This window comes from Phragmites australis, chromosome 1, assembly GCF_958298935.1.
Source record: "Phragmites australis chromosome 1, lpPhrAust1.1, whole genome shotgun sequence".
Lineage (NCBI taxonomy): Eukaryota > Viridiplantae > Streptophyta > Magnoliopsida > Poales > Poaceae > Phragmites > Phragmites australis.
Window position 1 is genome coordinate 45,618,039 of NC_084921.1, and position 25,614 is coordinate 45,643,652.

A 25,614-nucleotide genomic window follows, 5' to 3' on the forward strand; every position below is an offset into this window, starting at 1 on the left:
GACTCGAGGTAGTGGACAGGGACGTTGCAGCGGTAGATGAGCACGCCCTCCTAGGGAGATCCATTATCGAATTTGAAAGGACAATAATGTCACCCAGAGAAGGGGGTGAATAGGCGCTTTTACAAAAATTCGTCACCTTTTACCGTTGGTCTAAACTTGCAGCGAAATATAAATTAACGGATTTTTCACAAGTGAAAAACCTAAATATGCTAGGCCCAACTAGTGCACAATCACCATCAATAAGTGTGAAAATTACAATCCTAAGGTGACAAAAATTACCCTAATCTAGCGAGAGATATGCAATAAAACGTAAATTGAAAAATGCTGAAAACACTGTTCATACACCTGAAAACACTGTTCATCCGGCGTATTCGGGTAGTCCGGATACTCCGGGTTGTACAGGTCTGGAATCTCCGGTAAAGTCCAGATTCTCCGGGTTCTGTACAGAATTGAGCCCGAAACTGAATATAAAGGATGGGTAGATAATTCTAGCTCAAACCAAGTGATGTCGTGTGTTCCTGGAGATGATCCCAAGTAGAATCATGAAGAACTTACACTCAAATACACACAAACAAGTAGATCGAGCAATATGCACAAAGATTGAGCAAGAACTCAAAAGTAGAGGAACAAAAAAGGAGACACAAAATTTGTTTCCCGAAGTTCGGATTTACCACCGTGAATCCTACGTCTCCGTTGAGGAAGCTCCAACGAGCCGGGTCTCTTTCAACCGCTGTCCTCGATCCACTAACTTTATCTTTTCCCTTTCGGAGACGAGACCGACCTTCACAAACTTTCCCGCGACTCACCACACGCGCGGGAGCTCACCGGACAACACCTAGTCGGCTAGGAGGTTTCACCTCCAATAGTAACAAACTCAATCGAACTTCTTGCCGATGAACTCGAGTGCTCAAGATTGGATTTGGCTCACTTGTACTCAATCTTCTAATCTCTCAACCCAACTCACTTTTCTTCTCAAATCACACACTAGAATGGAGTGAGAGGGAGTTCTTTTAGTTCTAAAAAGTGTTTCTTTCGTGCCCTTACAGCTGCCCCAAAGGATGGGGGTGAGGGGATATAAATAGTCCACTTCAAAAAACTAGCCGTTACTCAACTTTTCTGGTCTTACCCGGAGTCTCCGGGGTACACCGGAGTATCCAGGTCAATTAAAACAGCTCAAACCGAGACTATCTGTTGGAGTTTCACCCGGAGACTCCGGACAGTCTGGAGTATTCGGCTTTCACTGGAGTATCCGGGTTCAACACAACTGACCTCTAAAAAACAGCGATAACTTTTGATCCTGGAGTCCAATTTCGACGATTTTGAACTCTATGGAAAGCTTATTCAGAGGGCTACACAACCCAACTAAATTCATGACCTAAAACACATGATATCAAATTAGGAACACTTCGAAACCTAATTCGGACACTTCCACACTTTCCGCACCGGGATTTCTAAAAAGAAACTCTCACATGGGTTTGGTTAGAAACTCTTGAGTACTGAGATATAACAATTAGCTCACGTTGTATCTCTCTTAATAATGCGACATACCTATACTCAAATTCAAAGATAAAACTTGTTTGAACCGCTTTGAGCATTTGAAAACTTTCAAGTACCGCTTCTTTCTTTCAAACCTTGAGGGTTGCCAATTTCCATATATTCTTCACTCTATCTCTTCTTGATTATTCATATGATTGATGTAAATCATCCGTAGCTTCCCATGGGCTCGCACGGTCCATCGGCGCAAAGCCTTCACTCGCTCTTCACCACTGTCTTGGTTCTTCGGCGCCAAGCCATTTGCTTGCCCTTCACCATGGATGGTCCATCGTAGCCGAGTCTTGCTTGCCCTTCACCATCTTGTCATAGAAAACCACTTTATATTCGACATCTTCAAGGAATTCATTTTATCAAATATAGAGTCCACTCTTGTTCTTCACTCTTGGCATATATGATTTTAATTCAACTTATGCCTTCTTATGGATCCTAACCCCAACTCACTCTCAAGCACAAAGTACATGGGTTAGTCCATAAAACCTAAATGACAATATTTATACCTTAAGTTACTTGATCTCCACAAGTAACTTATTAACCTTCATGCATATTGTCAATCTTCATATAGAACCTAAGCCCACTCATTCTTAAACACATAGCACACGGGTTAGTCCATAAAACCCTATTAATAAGTCATATATTTAGTTACTTGATCTCCACAAGTAACTTAGCCTTCAAACTTATTGCTAATCTTATTGAGCTTCTTCTTCTTCTTATGAGCATCACTAAAATCTCAATGACTTTTGATGCAATTCTTTGAACTCATGGCATTTCTCAAAGAATCCATATTTCATCATTTATGCATCTCATATCAAATAACCTAATAGCAATTCTCAATATGATTGTTAGTCCATAGGTATTATCATCACTTACTCAAGCATCACCTAGAGCTCATTCATCTCGATGCATTTTCAATCTCCCCATTTAACTAGAGCTCATGCATATCACTCATCCATGCATCACATATGGAACAACCTACTAACAAACTCAACACTATTGTTAGTCCATAGGTATTATCATTAATTACCAAAACCACACATAGGGGCTAGATGCACTTTCAGAATCTGTCAGGGAAGAAGTCGTCGTCAACGTCAGTGGCGGCGATGGTCTTGGTGGTCCTCCTCTTAGTCTCCGGTGGCGGTGGTGTAGAAGTGGAGCGAAGGTGGAGAAGGGATGGTGCCAGGGAGTAGCGGCGTTGGAGGAGGGCCCCGGTCGCTTGGAGACCAGGACCGCCCCCACACCTACCATTGCTCTCACCCGCCTTGGCGCTACCGCTGCTCTTTCCCCCCACCTTAGCGCCTCCCACGCCTGCCAGCACGAGGCTACCGCTCGCAGCTCCAGCTCCCACCCTTGGGTCTCCGTCGGGTTTTGTTTCCCCGCCGGGTTCGAGATTGGTGAGATTTTCACTCGTTAGATGTTTTGTGGACGGTTTTATTCAGGTGTCAGGTTAGGTGCGTTTTTGTTGCACCTGGCCCGACTCACCCTGTTGCCAAGCCTATACTATATGTACAAACAGTCAACAAGACTCATGCTATTTTGGCGGTGGCACACATGCCTTATATAGGTACAAACGATCAAGGAGGCCCATATACCGTCCCGGTTGTGCTGCTTTTGCCCCTTGCAGATTAAGGTGATTCTCAGAGATACCATTTCAACGGCGGCGCTTGGATGCACCGCAGGTTAGAGGTGGACTACAAAATCTTGCTGTTTCGAGGGCCGCATTCATGTTCACTAAAGGTTCACGAGACCTGAAAAAACGATCACAATTTGCAAGTGCCTAGGTGTTTGTGACATGCATCTCGATGGCAGTGGACATGTCCTGCAGGTCAAGCTGTACAGGCAAAATAAAAAGGGGTGGTCTTGAGTAATAAAGCGCACTTGATATTCACTGTGTGGCTTCTGTGGCACAATTGTTTAAGAGCATGAAAAACAGCGCAAAGGTGATTGTGCTTGCAACATTCTTTCGGGAACACAGGTAAAAAGAACAAAATAAAACCATAAGAATGATGGTCAAGGTGTGGCTTCTTACATGACTTAGCGATGGATTATTTAGCACTGTACACAAGAGCTTAATATACTTACATTAATCTTTTGAGAACACATGCGTGTCACAGGTACAAAGCGGGGCCAAAAAATGACAATGGTTTGATAGCAGTAAATGATGGACGCATGTATGTGTTGCTACGAAGGAAAGAAACCAAATGATATGCTTAGTAAAAGAATTATTCGTTGGTGATATTAGTTCCCTACTGAGTTGTAATATGTGAGAGCATGATTAAGTCATGTTCCATTATGCTAGAGTCCTAGCAGAAGACTCATACCTAATTTACTATTTTCCGAGACCGGCAAGGCAATAAAACCTTACTATGTCATAACTGACGAGGCTAGACACATTATATTTATAACCGTCGAACACAATCCAAACTTTCAACTTGAACTCTGTGCATGATTGAACATGGCATTTGAGTATTTTATTTGTTTTATCTCATCCAACATACATATATGGAGTATTGGACTGGAGGCTCGACAATGACAATTGATTGACGCAGCTTAATCAGAGGCATTCCGTATGCTCAACCTACATATATAATTAACTAGAACTTTTATGAGGCTCTAGGATTCAAGGACTATGCAATCGCCTATATATTAAGGCACTATACAAGGATATATGCAAAAAGAGGAGACTTATAAATTCCTAAGGATGAATAAATAATGCAAGTTTCATACTTCATTTGTGTTCATATGTGTTTCATCTATTTATTCGTATACAATCTCATACTAGCACGCACACACTTATTTATGCCATACACAAAGAAATTTAAATTTTCTCTCACGTAAAATAGTTGCATTATTCAACCTTCGTTGGTCATCGCCTTGTTCAACCTCCGTCCACCGCCATCTTCTTTCTCTTTAGTGAGCATTCCATCACACTCTCGCCCTTGCCTTGCCCTGCCCTTGTCACACCTCAAAAACCCTAACCTAGTTATCAAGCAAGCATACACATTGTGACATCATATTTCACACTTTTGGTTTTATTTTAAGTGTTCAAAAATGTTTTGGAAATGTTTCATTGTTAATCAACATGAGTTCCCACCATATATTTATGAGCGAGAATTGTTTAGAAATAGTTTAGGAAGTCCCAAAACTATTTATGAAGGAAAAGGAAAATAATTGGTAAAAATGTGGAAAAGAAAGAGAACTTTTTACACGTGGGCTCAACCCGCTGTCTGACCACCAAGGCTCAAAACCCCCACTTAAAACCCCCTCAACTCGCTCACTCTCTTTCTCTCACACTCATTTTTTCTTCCATCCAAAAACTGAGAGAGAGAGAGAGAGAGAGAGAGAGAGAGAGAGAGAGAGAGAGAGAGAGAGAAGAGCTCCACCTCGACCACCTCAACGGCCAGAGATCGACGGAGGAGAACTTTCGGGAGCTCCTCCCCGTCGTTTTCCTTGCCAGAGAAGTTTTTCATGTGGTCTTCATCCACCTCAAGGTCAACCACCACCCCAAAACCTGATCTTCGAATTGAAGCCTCCCCAGAGTCGACCAACCCTCTAGGAAGCTTCCCCACACCAAGGTGGAGATGTCCACAACCATTTTCCCATCATCCTCGAGCTCCAATCGATTTCATTAGCATAGATCCGAGCTCCACCCGATCCATGGTTGTCATCTATGGGGTCCTCAAGTTTGGCACCGTGCATATCATCCAAACCACATAAAATGAACTCTCATAACCTTATAGAGTGTTTTGGTACCATCTTGGTCACATGCATCACTAGAGCCTTCGCCAACGACCTCGTCGAGGTGTTGACGGCCATGCCTAGTTGTTTGACCACCACCTGGATCGGTCTGATCGCCGAGTTGTGACTTGGCTAGTTAGACCCAAGTTAGACTCCACAGTTAGGTGTTAGACCGCCACTAGGGCCAGTCTGATCGCCAGAACCCACAGTCTAACCGCCACCTGGGTTGGTCTGACCGTTAGAGCTACTCAGTACTTATCTTTCTCTGTTTGACCCCCACAGTTTGACTGCCACCTGGGCTGGTCTGCCACCAACCACTCAAAATCCAGTCACCTTAGGTTGTCTCAAGCAAGGTTTAAACCTCTTCTAACCCAATCGCTTAAGCGTTCTTTTGTAATGTTTTCATGACATGACACATTTCATACTGTTCACAATCATGCATCGTAAGCATACATCTTTGTTCATTCTTTTGTTCACTCGATGAGTTCTTCCATTTATTAGAGAGTGACGCCTCGACAGTTCAAGCGGTTGAAGTCGATATTGTGAGGAACGGTGGCATCCTAAGATGGAGGGAGGGGGGTGAATTAGCACACTTAGAAAACTAAATCAAATTAGCTCTAAAAACTTCACAAGAGAAATCTATCTTAATTTCTATTTAAATGTGCTCTATGTTTATCTAGTGTGTCTATTCTATCTTTCAAGAGGATTGCAACATACTCTAGCAAGGTAAATTGCAAGTATGTAAATGCAAAAATAAATAGGGTAGAGAGACAAATTCAGCATAAGAGATTTTTATCCTGTGGTATCGATAGCATGAATACCACCCTTAGTCCACGTTAGAGCTACACTAAGGATATACTCTTAGTCGGCACCCAGTCATGACTCTTGAGCCACCAAGCCACCAAGGCAAGGCCTCAAGCCGGATGAGCCACCAAGCCATCAAGGCAAGATCTCATCACTAGCCTCTCTTTCGGTCACTTGTCGCCGTGATCACTTCGGAGCTTGAGCCACCAAGACAAGGGTCTCCACGTCCCTATACACATGTCTTGCCACCGCTTCACACTAAGTCGGAGGGTCAACAAGCTTGAGCCATCAAGGCCAAAGATGCCAGCGAGTCACCAAGGCTTCAAGGTGCTGACGTACCACTCGGTACAAGCTAGGATCACTCTTTGATCAGTACCTAGCTACAACTCACTCAAGGTCTATAAACACTAAAAACTCTATAATCATATGCTTAATCGCCTTGGATAATCACTTTATGCACTTTGGTGGCTTGGATGTCTTTTAAGAGTATATGAGCATTCTCTAAACTCCAGGAACATGAAGAGCTCTTCATGCTCTTCATACTTGAGCCGGCCTGTATACCCTTCTGGGTTTGCCTTAAGCTCTTTATGCTCCTTGTTTAGCAAATTAAATTTGCTCAATAATTGCTCATAATTAGAAACAAAGGTAGCATCAATGACATTGAGAGCATTGAATTTCTTAAGTTCCTTTGATTATTTGTTAAGAGCCCTTTGTTGCTTATTGATCAAATAAAGGAGTTCATCGTAGGAGGGAGAATACTCATCGAATTCATCATTACTTACATCGCTATCCATACCTTTGGTCATAAGGCACTTGTGTGATGACTTGTGCGATGACGACTTGCGTGATGATAACCTTGAGAAAGAGCTTCTCTTGGAGGAGTGGGTGGCGAAGCTCTCATCACTTGAACTTGAATTTTCATCTTCACTCACCCATCTTCTTATGTTTGTAAATATTTTGGCTCTTCCTCTTGTCTCCCTTTTGCTCTTGGTCTTGTTTTCCTTCTTGATATGACCAATAGTTTTGATCAAGTCTTTCATGGAGATTCGATGATCAATCTTGACATTGATCTTCTTTATGTTCTTCTCCACCTAAGAGATGAGCTTGGTAACTTCGGGGTTCATTTCTTCATCACTTGATGTGCTTTGTTCATCATCTTCATTGCTCTCTTCATCTTCATCTTCATCTCCATCATCTTCGCTTGGGCTTGACTCTTGCTCTTGCATCCTCATCTTCGCCTTCATGTGTGGGTATGGTGTTTACTTGCTTATGAGAGCAAGATTCTTAACATCTAATGAGATAGAAGCTTCAACTTCTATGTTCATGGTCATCTCATGGGCGGTAATCTTACCAAGCACTTGACTTAGAGTCTTTTTCTTGATGTCGTTGTTATCGTAGATGATGGAGACTATCAACTTGTACTTCGAAAGAAGAGCTTGAAGTATTCTTCTTACCACTTGATCATCTCCTATCTACGTCAAACCTAGCCCATTAATCTCATTGATAAGAATATTCAAACGAGAATACATATCATTAGCACTTTCATGGATAAATAGTTTGATGCTATTGAGGTTTGTAACAAACATATGATATTTCTTATTGTGCACATCCTTTGTGCCTTCATGTATTTCAATGAGACTATTCCAAATATCATGTGCATTGGTGAGAGAATAAACACAATTAAATGTATTAACATTTAAAGATGATAAAAGGATACTCTTTGCTTATGCATCTAATTACCTCTCCTTGTTGGTGATATGTCTCATTCCTTCCTCGATGACTCTTCAAACATCTAGACCTTTGACTTACAAATAACTAAACCTTAGAATTTTTCAACGGAGAAAATTAGTGCTATCGAAAAGTGAAGTACTATGGGTATCCATCCCAACCCCAGACGTCACAACTCTAGGATGTTAAGCCTATCAAGAGTACGAGACTCTGATATCAATTGTGATGAACGGTGACATCCTATGATAGAGGGATGAGTGAATTATGACACTTAGAAACCTAAATTAAATTAGCTCCAAAAACTTCACAAGATAAATCTATCTCAATTTCTATCTAAATGTGCTCTAGGCTTATCTAGTGTTTCTACTATACTGCTTAAGAGGATTTCAACATACTCTAGTATGGTAAATTGCAAGTATGTACATACGAAAATATAAATAGCCTAGAGAGACAAATTTGGCATAAGAGATTTTTATCCTGTGGTATCGATGGTATGAATGCCACCCCTAGTCTACGTTGAAGCTCTACCAAGAATATGCTCCTAGTCGGCACCCGGTCATAACTTTTGAGGCACCAAGCCATCAAGGCAAGGCTTTAAGCTAGATGAGCCACCAAGCCACCAAGGCAAGGTCTCATCATTAGCCTCTCTTTTAGTCACTTGTCACTATGATAACTTCAGAGCTTGAGCCACCAAGGTAAGGGTCTCTGCGTCCCCATACATGTGTCTTGTCGCTGCTCTACACCAAGTCGGACAGTCAACAAGCTTGAGCTATCAAGGCCCAAGATGCTGGCAAGTCACCAAGACTCCAAGTTACCAATGTACCGCTTGGTATAAGTTAGAATCACTCATTGATCCCTTCTTCAAGTTGCAGCACCTAGCTACAACTCACTCTATACCTATAAGCACTAAACACTCTCTAATCTTATGTTTAATCGTCTTGAATGATCACTTTATGCACTTTGGTGGCTTGGATGTCTTCTCAAGTGTATATGAGCATTCTCTAGACTCCAACAGCATACCACACATTCAAATGAGTGAGTGGAGGGGTATTTATAGCCTCAAACCCGCCAACTAGCCGTTTTTCTAACGACTCAAAAAAGTTGTTAACACCAGATGATCCGGTGAAAATAATAGTACTAACACCGGATCATCCGATGAGTACAACCTTAGAAACTAGACGTTGGAACTCGACTCAATACCTCTGTGAACACCGGACACTCCGATGTGTCTTCAAATCTATCACCAGACCTTCCGCTGAGTTATCTTGAGTCATTTTTGCATTTGCACCCTCTCCATGTAAAATGATCCGATGCATTCATCCTCAGAGCACCGGACCTTCCGATGGGTTGTTCTTCATTCTTCAACACTTGCAGTCACCTCTGTAAGAAATACTCCAGTGGTATAATCCAGTGTGCACAAACTAAGCACCGGACCATCCGATGAATTGATCTACAGTCTTCTGCACTTGCATTCTTCTCTGCAGGAAATACTCTGGTGTTACCCAGTGCAGATCACCGGACTATCCGGTAAGGTCCTTAGCCTTCTCTCCCTTTGTCAGAAACACTCCGGTGAGTTCAACACACAGAGCACCGGATCATCCTGTCAAGTAATCAGCCTTCACTTCTCCTCGAAACAAAAAGACTCCGATGAGTTCAACCCATGAACACCAGACCATCCAGTGAGGTCAATTCTCCTAAGACTTCTTCAATTCAATCAAACATTATTCCGGATGTGGTGGCTTCTTTATGTATTGCATCCATGAGACCTACTAACATAATATGTTGTTGATAAACATGTCAGTCTCAATGAATATGTTATCATTAATCACCAAAATCACAATCATGACCTACTAGGGCCATTTTCGCTATAGATATTGAACCAGAGGTGTACGTGAACGAAGCACCGGAGAACCAAGGCAAGCATCTAGGTATATTTCACATTTACTTTGTATCATGTGTTGTTTAATTTCATAAGTTATCGCTATATGTATGCCATGCATGTTTAGCGAGTCAATGTCGGGTTTCTTAGGTAGAATATATGCTGATGCATTTGTTCCTACCTTAATTATTGATGATCCACATCCTTATAACCTGGGTATAACCATATTTATGTCTACTAAAAGTTGTCCTGAATGTTTAGTAATGCATAGGTCATCGGTAGAAGTCGGTCGGTGGAATGTCCATCATTCGCGAGATATAGGGCTTAATCACGATTCATAATGAAAATGATGTTGGGATGAATAGTTTGTGAGAATGAAACGAGATGTGGGTGGTGTTAGGGGTAGGTCGCGGAGAGGAACCCAAATGCCATATAATGCTTGCATCGATTAAGCATCAATTGTTGTTTATCGTTGGTTTAAACACTTTCTGTACTTCCACATTTTCAAATGTATGAATGAGCTGATTATCATACGTCATTCTAACACTTGATTTGTGGCCTTTAGACGTGTAATAGAAAAATAATAAGGAGAAGTAAGGTGGCAGGGAGCCGAAGGTGTCTAGGATACGCTTACGGTAACTCTGGTGCCATAGAGGTAAGCGCAAGTAGGTAGTTCCGAGTATGAGAAAGGATGTCTCGTAGGCTAAGTGGATGGACCCAAATCATATGGGCAAAGATGTAACTCTGTAGGGTGTAAGATCAATCCGAATTGTCTCGCTCTTGGATATGAGCATGTTTCTGTCCATCCGCATCAATCATAGAGTTTCGATATTAGGTTATTTATGGTATGTTGGGAAATGGCTAGTTAAGGCTTATGCCGAGAAGAGTATATTCACATGATAGTTATGTTTATGATCTAAGGATAGGATTGTACAAGTTTTTAAATTTTGTAGATGCTCACACTCTTGAGTTGATAAAATACTATTACGTATAAATTCATTTATCCTTGTGGCCGATTTCCTTGCTACTCATCTCTAAATGTATGATCCTTAAATTTGGGTTATTATATGTACCCACTATGAGTAAGTCTTACGAGTACCTTCATAATCACCTTGCTATTGTTGAGTTTTTGTAGCTGAGGATGATCTAGTGTACAGTTACTTCATGCCTACTGATGTTAGTTATGGGCAAAGTAGTGGTAGGCTACTCATGGTGACGGGACTGTGCCTCAAGGCAAATGACACCATCTATTTTGCTGTTTACAAGTTGTTTTCCGCTACGTAGTAATATCAACAAGCTAGGACAAACTTGATGTATTTTGTTCCTTGTAGCGTTTGTTGATGTTACATTGAACTTGTAATGATTTAAATTCTTGTAATATATTTGTATTACCATTTCTTTATTATTCATTGCTACGATGAAGCTTGTTGTAAAGATGTGAGTTTCGATCTTGAGCATAAAACACATGCTGGAACTACTAAGATTGGATTCATTTCAATAATTGATGGCTACAGTTGTTATGATGAGCTATAGGTTAACACGTGTGTAGCGAAAATGACCCTATTAGACAATGATTGTGATTTTGATGATTAATAACAATATAGTCAATTGAACTAATATATTTGTCAAGAATATATGTTAGTAGATCTCATAGATGCAATACATGAAAAAAATCACCGCAGCCAGGACAATGTTGGACTGAATTGGAAAAGTCCCAGGAAGATTTGCCTCACCGGATGGTCTGGTGCTCTGGGTTTTTGAACTCATCGGAGTATATTTGTCAAATGGGAGAGATGCTTGAAGACCTCACCGGAAGGTTTGATGTTTGAGCAGAGTGCTCACCGGAGCAATTCTTCTAGAGAAGATGCTGTGCTGAATAATGAAGATTAAGCCTAACCGGATAGTCCGGTGATCAGTAGGAGTTGCACCGGAGCATTTCCAGAGAAAAGAAGAGAATGCTCAACCCACTGGATGGTCCGATGTTGAGAAGGATGAATGCATCGGAGCACTATTACCAGAGAAGGATGTAGCCGCTGAAGATCGAAGGTTCAACCCATCAGATAGTTCGATGTAAATGGAATGAATATCGGATAATACACCGGATAATGAACAATACAAAGAAGTAGAACAAAGTTCAAGACATCAGATGGTCCGGTGATGAAGGTTGTGTAACACCAGAGCATTAGTTCCAGAGAGGGTTGCATTGGCTCGGTTGGCTGAAGTCAACTCACCAAATAGCTCGGTGATAGAGTGATGTGTACCGGATACATACACCGGAGAAATTTACATAGAGAAGAAGGAAATCCTCGGATGGCTCAAGATAATTCATCGGATAGTCCGGTGATGAAGACAAAGTATATACCAGTGTGTCCGATGTTTGCAGAGGCTTGAGCGAGATTCTAATGGCTAGTTTGTGAGAGTGTATTCACCGGATGATCTGATGTTAGTACTATTGTTCTCATCGGATCATTCGGTGTTAACAACTTTTCAGAACCGTTGGGTTAATGGCTAGTGCGTGGGTTTAAGGCTATAAATATCCCTCAACTCAGTCATTTAAATGTGTGGTGTGCTGCTGGAGTCCAGAGAGTTTATGTACACCTGAGAATATATTCAAGCCACCAGAGTGCTTAAAGTGACCATTCAAGGTGATTAAGCATACAATTAGAGGGTGATTAGTGCTTATAAGCCTAGAGAGAGTGTTGCTAGGTGATTGCTGTATAGAGAGTGGATCAAGGAGTGATCCAACCTTGTACTAAGTGGTACGCCGGTATTTTGAAGTCTTGGTGACTCACCGGCAAGCTTGTTGAGCCTCCGACTTGGTATGGAGCGACAGCAAGGTGATTGTGCGGGGACGCGGAGACCCTTGTCTTGGTGGCTCAAGCTCCGAAGTGATCATGGTGGTAAGAAACTAGAAGAGAGGCTAATGGTGAGATCTTGCCTTTGTGGCTTGGTGGCTCATCCAGGTGGAGCCCTTATCTTTATGACTTGGTGGCTCAAGAGCCGTAATCGGGTGTCAACCGGGAGCATATCCTTTGTGGAGCTTCAATGTAGACTATGTGTGATATTTATGCCATCGATACTATGAAAAAAATCCTTATGCCTAGTTTACTCTATCTACCTTATTTACATTTTCATATTTATATTCTTGTAATTTACCTTCTTAGATAGTTTGTAAATGGTTTAATCGGTAGAGTATACATATTAGATAAATCTAGATCATATCTAGATAGAATTTGATATATGTTTATCTTGTATAGTTTTTGAAATCGAAATAGTTCTAAGTGCCTTAATTTACTCCCTCTTAGAACGTCATCGATCCCTTCAACATGATATGTCGAGAGACGGATATGTGCTATCTCTCATCTTATTAAACGACCACTTAATAAATTAATTCAAATATAATATAGATGGTTATTTACCACCCTGTTTCACTGTCTCTAGCGGCTCCTAACATTGGATCTACAATCATCGATCACCGCTAGCTGATCCATCTCTGCTATATATTAGTTTTCCTGTCCACTACCCTCCGATCACCGCTAGCTAATCCATCCATCTACAATCACGTCGCCGGCTCCAGCCATCCCTCTAAATCCGCCCGCCCAAACTCCCAACGCTAACCCACCCCACACCCTAATCTCGAACCCGAACTCATCAGGCAGCGGCGGCGACAAGCTGCTGCACGCAATCTTCGGGAAGGTAAGTTGCATCATAGGGGTCCAAGTCTATCCACCGATAGGAATCTGCTGAAAACTGTTAGGAAGGCGGCATGGGCTGGGCATGTCTGCCTGATTGGTCGGACCAGAATTTATCATGGGCTGAGGCAGCCCAATGTTCAGAATGTGGAGCTGGCACCAAATCGGGCTTCTAACTCGAGGCCCAAGACATGGTATTGCGCGAAGTTGGATCACCCAATCAAAAGAGTTTCCTTTTTCTTTTCAAACAACGGTGACCACATGTACTGTAGCATCCAAAAAAACATGTGATGTAGCAATTACGTGAAAAAAAAATGAAATGTTGCTTGACTAGTAAAACTTCTTGAACACATGCCCGAACCTGGAATCCAGAATTAGAGCACACAAATTTCCTGGAATCGTTCCAAAATTGTAATCGGGCCCCCCTGCCAGCCAAAAATGCTTCGTTGTAATCCATCACCACAGCTATTATCGATGGGTATCGATTGAACGACGGCTTCCCTGACCGGAACTTTGCTTAAACAAAAAGCGAAAGCTCGCATGTTTATCTCTTCCTTTTTCCTAAGACAGTAAGACCTGAGTTGTATATTCGGCGACATGTTGATTTCTGCCGAGAAATCCAAACCCAAAATCAAAAGCGAGCGGATTTTCCTTTCCCCGCCCGCCGCGACGTGTCTCCCGCCCCGGCGCCTCTCTTTCAGGTGAGCGGCCGCCCTCCCTCGTCCCCCTTGGCTCGGGCTGTTCGGTCGCCCATCAAATCGCAAGCTGCCAAAAAATCACGCTTCCTTCCTCCGTTCCTCCCCTCGTCTCCAAGCCGGACTCCACGGCCATCTCGTCTCCAACGCAGCGGTTCGGTTACACAGTTTCGTTTTCGCCTCTGCATCCGCGCGCGCGAAACAACACGGGTCAGTAAGGGCCGCGACCGGTTCAAGTCTCGGCGGCGACTTGGACTCGACTCCTCCACGCGGTGCCTGCTGCCAGCCGCTACCCGTGGTGTATACTCCCGCCTCGTTGTTTGGTCGCTGAGACCCGTGGAAGCGAGCACAGGGGAGGAGCGGCAGGGAGGGAGGGAGGTTGTGGCCTCGACGGCGTCCATGGACCTCGTCCGACAGGAGGCGGACAGGGGCTCCGCCACGGAGTTCGTGGCGCTCGACATCAGTGGCGAAACGGACTCGCCCGGGGCCGAGGCGGACCTGGTAATCCTCGTTGTTCTGTTACAATTCGGTTTGTTCCCTTCGTTATTTCGGCATTTCTAATCTGGCTGTTGCGATTATCAATCCTGATTGGGGCTGAGAAGATGATGGAGTCCTCATTCGCCGGGAAGGCTCTCGAGCGGGAGCGAAACGGAGACGCCAATTCGTCTTCCACCGGTCAGAGCGTTCATCCTCCCAGCTTGCTATGTTCTCAACTCTGAATTCCGTAACAACGATCGATCCGTACCTCCGTTTCCTTCCCAGTTTAATTGAGTTTGGTAGTATTAGGCATAAACAATACTAGTTGCTTACTTATAGTTAGACGTTTAAGTAAAGAGAGTATTAGTCACCGACATAAAAGTTATAACTTCTAATACAAACAAAAAATACTTAAATATGATTAATTATTTTATTAGTACTAGTATAAGCAGATGTGTTTAAGTAAATAATTTGCAATGTATCTAAGCAGTAGAGTTGAGAAAATAACCTGATTCTTTTTCATAAACACTTTTTCTGAGCATTTCATTTTCATAAACACTTTTTTTTAAACATCTCATTGCACATGCAAGAGCATCAGTTGTATTAGTTTTGGATTTCCAAATTCGCGCATTGCATCACGGGATGCAGATGAGGAGTCCACACACGCGTAACGAGTTTGACAGGACTTCTCATAAAATGCAGCGGGCCATGTCAGATGCTTTGCGTGGGATAGCTGCATTCTCATCAATCCTTGGAAATAGACGGTGGTGTTACCTGCCACCTACCGAGTGCATCACGAAATGTGGCAGGCCCGACGGGCCGGGCTCCAATCAGTTGGCTAAGTAAGATAGCGGGGCCGGGCTCTAATTAGTTGGTTAAGTAAGATAGCGTTTGGTTGAAGAGTGAGGTAGAATAAAATAATTTTATTTATATATTTGAGAATGATATAATTTTATTTATATACAATATTTTTGGTGGATGTGATGTAATGAATCCATTTTAGTATCTTGAATCTACGGTCAGTTTCGCGTTCAAAATGAGACAACTGCATTTCACCATTTTTTGGAATGGCTCCCCATCCCGAATCTTTGAGAATATTCCTTGATTCTAAATCATTCTATCTAGCTGCTCTTTATCTAAATAGCTCAAAAATATGATAAATTCGTTTCGTCCCTGTCGGAGGGTTAACTCCTGTCGTAGGGATCCTGATGGACCCTTTTTTTAGAGATTCAGTCGGGGTATGATCCTGAATATGTTCGCCGGAGAAATAAATGGGTATAAATGCGATGGCCGGTGGGGTGGAATGATCTAGTGCGGAACGAAGTAAATGCACTGGTGTTTAGACAGGTTCGGGCCATACGGAGGTGTAACACTCTATTCCTGTATGAATACTATAAATGCCTTGAGAATGTCCCTCAAGGATGTTGCTGGTTACAAGAATGTTTGTCTATCCTAGAGTCAGAGGTTCCTTTTTCTTCGGTCTGCGTGTATCTATTGGCTTTTGGGGCTCTTGGGCTTCTCTTCTCTTCTCTACTCAAAGTCTGTTCTGATCTTCTTAGCCTGAGAGCTCGTCTACTTGTGAGCGATTCAAAGCTTTTGCGTCTGTTTCGATATTGAACCTCTCAGAGCTTGTCTACTTGTGTGCGATTGGTTCACTTCAAAGGCTTGTCTTTGTCCGTGCTGCCGGCTGCTTTAAATACCCGCCGGCAGTAGCGTGTCCCGAACGGGAGGGCACGAGTTCCAAGGCACCATAAATGGAAAGGGCGTCATCATAGCCTCTGTGCGAAGTGACCGGGGGTGGAAAATGCGCCCCGCGCCCGGTCATCCGTCACCATAAATGCACTAGCAACGGGCGCCGTGGAGAGGGCCCACCGGGCAGCCGAAGAGCGGCCCGGCGTACCCGCCCTGTCTTGTTCTCTTGCCACAGCAGTGCGGCAGACGGAACGCCTCAGCCCTCACAACGTTATCCCGAGACAGGCCGGATGGCGCGGGATGGGACCCATGCATTTAATGACCCCACGCCCTTCTGCCAGAATGTGGCAGGAACTGACACAGAGCGTGGCGGGAGTAGTTGGAGGTGACAGGCCATGCGCGCTCTTAAATGCGGCTTTGGGCCTTTGACTGGCTGACACCTCATCAGTGGGCCCCTGGGGGGGCCACTGTCAGGGGGCTTTCTGAGTCGTTGGGGAACCGAGTGCTCGGGGGTCACTGTTCACCTCCCCGAGCACTCTCTCCCGAGAATGCCCTTCCTTGGTCCTCGGGGAACCGAGTGCTCGGGGGCTACTATTCACCCCCCAGCACTCTCTCCCGGGCACGCTTGTACGGATCCTCGGGGGATCGAGTGCTCAGAGGCCGCTGCACGCGGCCTCGAGCACTCTCTCCCGGAACTTCCTTCAGTGGGTTCTCGGGATACTTGGGCACCCACGGGGCCACCGCTCGCGGTCCCAGGCACACTTCTCTCGGTACTTAGCTTTCTTGGTCGTCGGGGGACTCGGGTGCTCGGGGGTCACTGTACGCAGCCCCGAGCACTTCCTTCCTGGCACTTAGACTTCGCAGATCATCAGGGAACTTGGGTACTCGGGAACCACTGACTGTGGCCCTGAGCGCCCTCTCCCGGGACTTAATCTTTTTTACCTTGCGGAGGAGACTCCGCGGGATGCTACTACGTGGCGGATTGCTGGCCTGGCCTTGGGGTTCGGGGACCCCCGGTTCCTGATTCACCGACAGTCCCATTCCGTCCTATGAACCAAAATACTGCCAAGTCTCGTATGAGTTTGCGACAATAATCAGTTACTATAACTCCATTTTGAAATAGATCTCGATTGGTCTTTAAAGACTTTGATCTCTAAATTTTCATAAGAATGTTTAGACTTGTCACACAGGAATGTATATTAATGGTTTTGTTATAAAAAGCATTCCATTATTTGATTGTCATTATATTGTTTGCTAAAATGGTACAAAGAGCTGTGCATTGAAAATAAAGAAAATAGTAAAAAGCGATTAAGTACAACAGCAACGAGGCAGCATTAAGTAGTACTGCCAGTACAACACTCGCAGAGTCTCTCGGTTCACTTAAGTTCTGAATAGAAGTTCATCATCAAATTGATGTGGTGATCCCTGTAGGCCTGTACACGTATCATCTGATTACCCTTCCTCACGTATGTGTCCATCACTCAATAATGCACAGGTGTGGCGGGCGTGTACGAGAAGCAGGCGGTGGCTGTACACGTCGACGGCAGCCCGAGGGAGCAGTTCCACCCCTCGACGCCAACAGCAGGTGGGGCAAAGCGTCGTCGTGCCAGCCGGCGTGTTCTGGGGTGGCGCGATCCCAGGAAGATCCTCTTCGCTTTTGCAGCATTGTAAGTAATCAACAGCCATCCTCTGACCCTGTGGTGATGTTCCATACAGGCGATGAGCTTTCTTTCATTTCTAGGCTCATTTTCTTCCTGTCATCTGCAAGCTATATGATTAATAACGTACCAAAAGGGTCATTTGAAGGGTCAATCGTGTGTGTTGCAATTTTTGTTGCCTTGTGTGTGTCCCGGCCAGCAGTTAGGAGCCTTGTTGCTGTCTTCTTTTCCTATTGATGAAAAGCGCTGAATAAGTTGCTGTCTGTAGGGCTGAGGTAGACAGCTAGAGAGAAATGAATACATATCTTTATAAATTTTTGGTGAAATAGATAGTTTACTGTGTGTTCGTCTAATGCTTGTCAAACACACAAGCAGAAGTTAAACAGAGAAAAAGTTCAAAATGAAGGTTTCGAGATAATACGATTCCACGAAAGAAATATAAACCCTAAGTTCTATTCAAGATCATTTCATTTATCTTAGCACTTGAAGCTCTCGACGTAGAAAGAAGTTAAAAAAGATGATAATTGGATAAAGAAACTCTCTAAATTAATGATCTAGAGGTAAAGGAACTCAAGACACTTTCATATACATGAGTATATGAATTTTATATCTCCAGAAATATGAAGAATAACTTTCCAAGGTAAAAAGATTGCAGCTTAAAAGCAAAAATGAAAATTAACACGAAAATATAAAAACTTGCAAAAAAAAAATAAGGGAACCAAAAGGAGATTAGAAGATGAGCATGAGTATATACAAAAAATAATAATCTTCATTAAGCATAGATGCCAGCCCTATTTTCGGCAGATATACTCTCCGGTGTTCACACAGCTCATCACCGAACTATCCGGTGAGTACAACTCACCAGAACTTAGTTTGGATCCTTCTCTGCTGGAAATAGTCCGATAAACATAAGTAACCAACACCGAATCATCCGATGCATATTTCAAATTTTGCCACCAAACTGAAAACTTCCGGTATCAGTATCAGCACCACACCAGATCAGCACCACACCAGATCATCTGGTGAAGCTAATTTACCAGGCACCGCATAATCCGGTGAGAATAAATCATCTGGACTCAGAGGAAATCATTCCAATTCCATTCTCTTTCAACTCAAATTAGTCACGAATAAAAATAAGCATCAACAAACACATACTAAGTCCAATTCAACTCAAGCATTATCAATAACTCAACATACATATTAACCAAATCATTTATCCACTTAATTTCTCGCTGTCTAAAATAGTTCCATCTGGTAGAACGTGGCTGTTCCATCTGGCTTTATGTATCAGATAGATTTGGTCAGAAGTAGGTGTAAGTTGTACACATTTAAGGAATTTTGTTGAAATGTTATGCCTCAGATACGTCAATCTTCGATTTGTATCGGTAGACACTGATCAAATTAGATGTAAGTGCTGACCTAACGCTAGTATTATATAACATAATTTACATAAATTCAGTACAGAGAACCTTTTTCTTTTTACAAAAACCGCTAATGTAATTTCATATCTATACTTTTAATGGTAAGAAAATAGTCACTTAATATTCATACAGTTGCATGTTGTTCTATGAATGCCGTATGTCCAGTTCCTGTTATGTTTTAGGTTAATGTACCACGTTGTCAAGAGAATTATAGCTGCAATTGTCCAGCCTCAAAGTCATTGAATGAAACCAGGAATGCTTTGCCACCGTAGGCCCCTTGCTACAGTTTGGTCCTGGTCCTGGCAAGACGAAAGCCGGTGGACGGGTGGTGGGTCTGAAACTTTGAATCTGTCCTGGTTTTAATTACTTGGGTCGGTAGAGTTGTGCAATCATGACTCTTTTTGTGGTCGCCAGCATTTTCATTTGTGGTACAGAGTGTAAGCCGTAACATGCAGTACACGGCACACAGACAACTAAAGGCTGCATCATTTCTGAAAGTCTGGAACAATGATTAATCAGATCACAATAAACAAAACTCATATAATGGCAAAAACTCAACATTGAAAGATAATTAGGAAATTGGCAGTTCTCATATGTGTTCGAGAAAAAAAATTGTACAACCATATCTCCGCAGATATTGTTTATTTTTTGTCAGGTTATTGAGTTACCTCCATTCACACGCTACATGAAACAACTCTTCGAAACAGATGGTTCCGCGCGTTGCAACATTTTCACTTACTGGCATATCCTTTTATTTATAGGTCCAGCGTGGGCACGTTGATCCTGCTCTACTTCACTCTCTCCATGGGGAAGATGACAGGAGGTCAAGCTGATGGCGAGTGATAGCCTTGCTTTGTCTTGCTTTCCATAGCATTATTAATGTTTGTACAAAAGAAACTGAGAAATGGCTGGATGCTAATGTTATAATGTAGCAGTCATACATCAGCGCGTATATCACCATGATTTGAGATGTTTGTACATAGACACAGGATAGGTTTACAGAGAGTTTTAAGGGAAGAATTTTACTCCTGAGGAGCGTTGGACAGCTTAAGCACTAATAAATGTGTCGATTTGAGATGCTCAGTTACCAGTTGAATCACTGACTGTCTGTTCCCTATATATAAGCGTGTAAATGGTGATTTTATCCTTCGATGTTTTCTGAGAAACCAAGCTGCGTTATACATGATCATGTCTAGTTCGTTTTCTGTGCAATATATTTCCAAGCCTGTAATTTAACTGTCCTCTGGATCTGTGGTAACAAATGATGAAGTGCACAGTTTGATTTTTTGATCTTTGAAGATGGTATCAGCCTCATACCCGTACCATTTCCATTTGCCATATTCAAACGACGACTTGGCAGTTTGTGTAAGTGCATGTACCTCATGGGAAACGTTGTCGCTAAAAGAATCAGGTGACGCATCATGCATGCCACTTCAGGGGTCAGAAACATTTGCCAAACATTATCCACACAGGTATAACCTGCTCCGGGCAGGGATTATGTGATATCGCATAAGGCTATATTGTTTTTACGATGACAAGAAGCTTTATGGTGACAAGAAGCTTTCTCGCTTCTCTTTTTAATCCTCTAGTAATCGAGTGGGAAACATGCCTGAACCTCCCAGTTGCAGTAGGATAGCAGTTCTTGAGGGTCGAGATATTTATGCGACACGCTCTCATCGCGAGTCTTATTTTTTATGGTTTATATCGGTGCATAATCGTGCAAGTCAACTCTACAGTGTAGTACACCGTTAACATCTTCTCCTGTGCTTATCTGTCAGACTGTGACATCCAGGTCACCGGAAGCTCCACAAACAGAGGCTGGGCTGACAGTGGTGCTGTGGTGTACAGATCCGTCGCAGCACCGACGACGGCGAGCCAAATCGTTCGTCCATCGCCTCCCTCGTCGTCTCGATGCAAGCATTACCTATCTTGTGACCATCGCCGGCATCTCTATTTCTGCAGTGAACAAAGCAGTCTAGAGCATTGGTTGTCTATCAAAGCAGAATTTAGGTCTTATAAATAACCGTTTAGAAAATTTAATCATAATATATATGATCGGATTAAAGAAAAAATATACCGATTATGGAAAGCGGTATTTATTAGATCATGCGGGTATGCAGATTGGATTTCTAACATCGTCCTGATTGAAAAGAAAAGTAATAGTAAGTTACGAGATATCACTGATTTTAAAGATTTGAATAAAACTACTCTAAAGATGAATATCCTATACCTATAACTGGTATGCTAATTAATGATATTTTAGGACATAGAATAATTAGTTTTTTTATTGTAATGCTAGTTATAATAAAAAATTTATGGTCAAGAAAGATACGTTTAAAATGGCTTTTTATTACCTGGTTTTATTGGTTTATTTGAGTGAGTAGTTATAATATTTGAGTTTAAAATTATCCAAGCTACTTATCAAAGGGTTTAAAATTGACCCACGAACCAAAATGCTTCCAAGTCTCGTATGAGTTTGCGATAATAATCAGTTACTATAACTCCATTTTGAAATAGATCTCAGATTGGTCTTTAAAGACTTTGATCTCTAATTTTTCATAAGACTTGTCACACAGGAATGTTATTAATGGTTTTGTTATAAAAAAACATTCCATTATCTGATTATCATTATATTGTTTGCTAAAATGGTACAAAGAGCTGTGCATTGGAAATAAAGAAAATAGTAAGAAGCGATTAAGTACAACGGCAACGAGGAAGCATTAAGTAGTACTGCCAGTACAACACTCGCAGAGTCTCTCGGTTCACTTAAGTTCTGAATAGAAGTTCATCATCAAATTGATGTGGTGATCCCTGTAGGCCTGTACACGTATCATCTGATTACCCTTCCTCACGTATGTGTCCATCACTCAATAATGCACAGGTGTGGCGGGCGTGTACGAGAAGCAGGCGGTGGCTGTGCACGTCGACGGCAGCCCGAGGGAGCAGTTCCACCCCTCGACGCCAACAGCAGGTGGGGCAAAGCGTCGTCGTGCCAGCCGGCGTGTTCTGGGGTGGCGCGATCCCAGGAAGATCCTCTTCGCTTTTGCAGCATTGTAAGTAATCAACAGCCATCCTCTGACCCTGTGGTGATGTTCCATACATGCGATGAGCTTTCTTTCATTTCTAGGCTTATTTTCTTCCTGTCATCTGCAAGCTACATGATTAATAACGTACCAAAAGGGGCACTTGAAGGGTCAATCGTGTGCGTTGCAATTTTGTCTTCTTTTCCTTTTGATGAAAAGCACTGAATAAGTTGCTGTCTGTAGGACTGAGGTAGACAGGTTGAGAGGTGAATAGATGTCTTTATAAATTTTTGTGAAAATAGATGGTTTATTTCGTGTTCACCTAATGTTTAACGTACAAGCGGATGTCAAATAGAGAGAAAGTTCAAAACGAAGGTTTCAAGATAATATGACTCAACAAAAAAAATATGAACCTAAATTCCATTTAAGATCATTCTATTTATCTTAGCACTTGAAAGCTCAACATGCAAAGAAACTAAAAATAATAATTATCGGGCAAAGAAACTCTTAAAGTTGATGATCTAGAGACAAGAAAATTCAAGACTCTCTCATATATTTGAGTATGTGAATTTTATGCCTCTAGCAATAGAAAGAAAAACTTTCCAATGTGAAAAGATTGCAACTTAAAGGCAAAAAAGAACACCAACATGAAAATAAAAAAACTTGTAAGAAAAGTAATGGAACCAAAAGAAGAAGATTAAAAGAAGATGAACACGAGCATATAAAAAAATCTTCATTAAGCACAGCGGTCAGTCCTATTTTTGATAAATTACAAAGTTATTTCTCTCACAAAAGCACTAGCATATCACAAAGACTAAGCTTATCATCTCTTTTCCTCTAAAACCTATCACTAGGCTCTTAAATGGTTGACTCAACCTTCATCTGCAGTCCTACCCCTCTATTTATAGGTTTAGGGAGGTGTCTTTGCTCTTAAGTTCCCTTTTATCAAAATACACCTCACCGGTAATACAGTACCTTCCATCAGGGTATTTTGATCCATTTTTTGCTTCATCTATTGAATGGTCACAGTTTCTTCACGACTTAGCTTGGCCTCGACACAAGTCTCGCGATGATGCCACATGACCCTCTAGTGCTCCCACAGTTTTGTGGTCAAACCACAAAACCCTAGCATGCTTTTCAAAACGTGACTAGGTGCCACTTGCTTTGCCTCAAGTAAGGGCTCTGATATCGACATGTGCCCTTTGTCTTGCGATCTTGGTTGCCAGCAAGTCTATCCAGCTTTTGATCCATCGAGCCACCATATAACTTGTACCGGCATCCCATTCTTTTGATTTTGTTAACACTCTGTCTTCATCAATCACCTCATGCTTCGCTTGACCTTCACGTGTATTGTTAGGATCACCTTTGACTTCACCTGACCTCCTTGATCGTCCGGCACTAAGCACCCGTTTGACCCCGATCATCCCGCCGTTGACCGCCAAGTTGCAGTCATCACCTACACACTATGAAACAAACAAACATGTTTCTCCCACTCCAAAACCATCTCCAGGTTAGGTCAAAACAAAAAATCTCAAATAAAAGCACATCATGCAGAAATCGTGAACATCGGATGCTCCGGTGTGCTCGCTCTCTTAACACTGGACCATCCGGTGAGTGTAGCTCTTTCTTCGTACTGAAAATTTTCTCTCTACAAGAATTAGTTTGGTGATATACTCTGGTGTGCACATTGTCCACCACCAGACAATCCTGTGCACAAAAGTCCCCCATACACTGAAAAATTTCTCTCTGCAAAAAAAAAGGTCTGGTGTACTCTCTGGTATTCACATAGCTCATCACTGAACTGTCCGGTGAGTACAACTCACTAAAACTCAGTTTGGATCCTTCTCTGCTAGAAATAGTCCGGTGAACACAAGTAGCTAACACCGGACCATCCGATGCCTATTTCAATTTTTGCCACCAAACTGAAAACCTCCGGCGTCAGCATCAGCACTACAATGGATCATTTGGTGTAGCTAATTTCCCAGGCACTGAATAATCCGGTGAGAACAAATCATCTGGACTCAGAGAAAATCATTCCAATTCCATTCTCTTTCAACTCAAGTTAGTCATGTATAAGAACAAATATCAACAAACACATACTAACCAAGTCTAACTCAACTTAAGCATTATCAATGACTCATCATATGTATTAATCAAGACATGTATCCACTTAATTTCTCATTGTCTAAAATAGTTCCATCAGGTAGAACGTGGCTGTTCCATCTGGCTTTATGTATCAGATAGATTTGGTCAGAAGTAGGTGTGAAGCAACAACATGAAAGAAAGCAAAACATGGCGATCACTACCGCTGAAGAAAATCGACAAGACACCTATTACCGGATTGCACCCAACACCACCCCTCATCCCGGATTGCTTTGCACAGATCACCGGTCAATGCTGCTTTGCGATCAAAACTCCTGCGATTTCGCTCCTTCCAAAGGGACCAGCAACCCAGAATGAAGATGGAATTAAAACCGCGTCTGAAGTCCTTTGGGAATCGCTTGCGCGTCAGGAGCCACCAGTCAACCAACTCCAAGTCAGTCTGTGGGATGAGGCGATGGAAACCCGTGGTCCTTAGCAGACTGAACCAAACCTCACGGCTGTAGACATAGCCGGTGAGGAGGTGTTGTATAGAGGCCGACGGCCTCTCCGCAAAAGGAGCACGAATCATCATTTGTCAGACTATGTCTTTGTAGGCGATCGTTGGTCCAGCAGCGACCGTAGAGAGCTAACCAAAGGAAGAATTTGCATTTTATCGGGGCCTTTGATTTCCATAGCTACTTCGCCCCAGCTAGCTCGGTCTGTCCATGGAAGAAGGCCCTGTACGCCGATGAGGAGGAGTATTGTTGGTTGGTATTCCAACGCCAGATGAACTTGTCCAGAGCGTCCGTTAGTTCGACCTGTGCTACCATGTCCCAGACATGCAGGAACTCAGAGAGGACAACAACCGTCAGCGATCCCTTGATGTCGCGCACCCACTGTCGATCACGCAAAGCATCAGCCACCGAGCGTGAATGCGCATTGCGCTTACAAACAGCCTGGAACAAATGTGGCATGAGCTATTGAATAGAATTTCCTCCCAGCCATTTTTCAATCCAGAACAACAGCTTGGCACCATTGCCGAGATCGACCAAACAAGAAGCATGAAACATTGAGGTGAAGGTGCTCTCGGCCTTTGCTGGAAGGGAAGTCCAGGTGCGAGAACCGTCCACATGGAGCAACCATTCCCAACGGAGTCAAAGCGCATAGCCGAGGTATG

The 25,614-nt window shown here is 42.8% G+C and overlaps 1 protein-coding gene across 2 annotated transcripts; it reads left to right on the forward strand.

Annotated features, from left to right (window-relative positions):
* Positions 1-13,907: 13,907 nt before the first annotated feature.
* Positions 13,908-22,465, forward strand: LOC133922248 (uncharacterized). Of its 2 annotated transcripts, XM_062367492.1 has the most exons (4): positions 13,956-14,585; positions 14,687-14,759; positions 17,749-17,920; positions 20,094-20,428. In XM_062367492.1, the coding sequence occupies exons 1-4, from the start codon at positions 14,484-14,486 to the stop codon at positions 20,173-20,175; spliced, it is 429 nt and encodes a 142-aa protein (XP_062223476.1). In that variant the 5' UTR covers positions 13,956-14,483; the 3' UTR covers positions 20,176-20,428. The 2 variants fall into 2 exon arrangements, with proteins under 2 accessions (XP_062223483.1, XP_062223476.1); XM_062367499.1 differs by lacking the exons at positions 17,749-17,920; positions 20,094-20,428 and adding an exon at positions 22,214-22,465 and having other exon boundaries at positions 13,908-14,585.
* Positions 22,466-25,614: the final 3,149 nt, after the last annotated feature.

Coding starts and splice junctions, on each gene's coding strand:
- LOC133922248 (XM_062367492.1), top strand. CDS start 14,484: ATGGACCTCGTCCGACAGGAGGCGGACAGGGGCTCCGCCACGGAGTTC. Junction 14,586..14,686: donor CCGGGGCCGAGGCGGACCTG/GTAATCCTCGTT, acceptor GGGGCTGAGAAG/ATGATGGAGTCCTCATTCGC. Junction 14,760..17,748: donor CGCCAATTCGTCTTCCACCG/GTCAGAGCGTTC, acceptor AATAATGCACAG/GTGTGGCGGGCGTGTACGAG.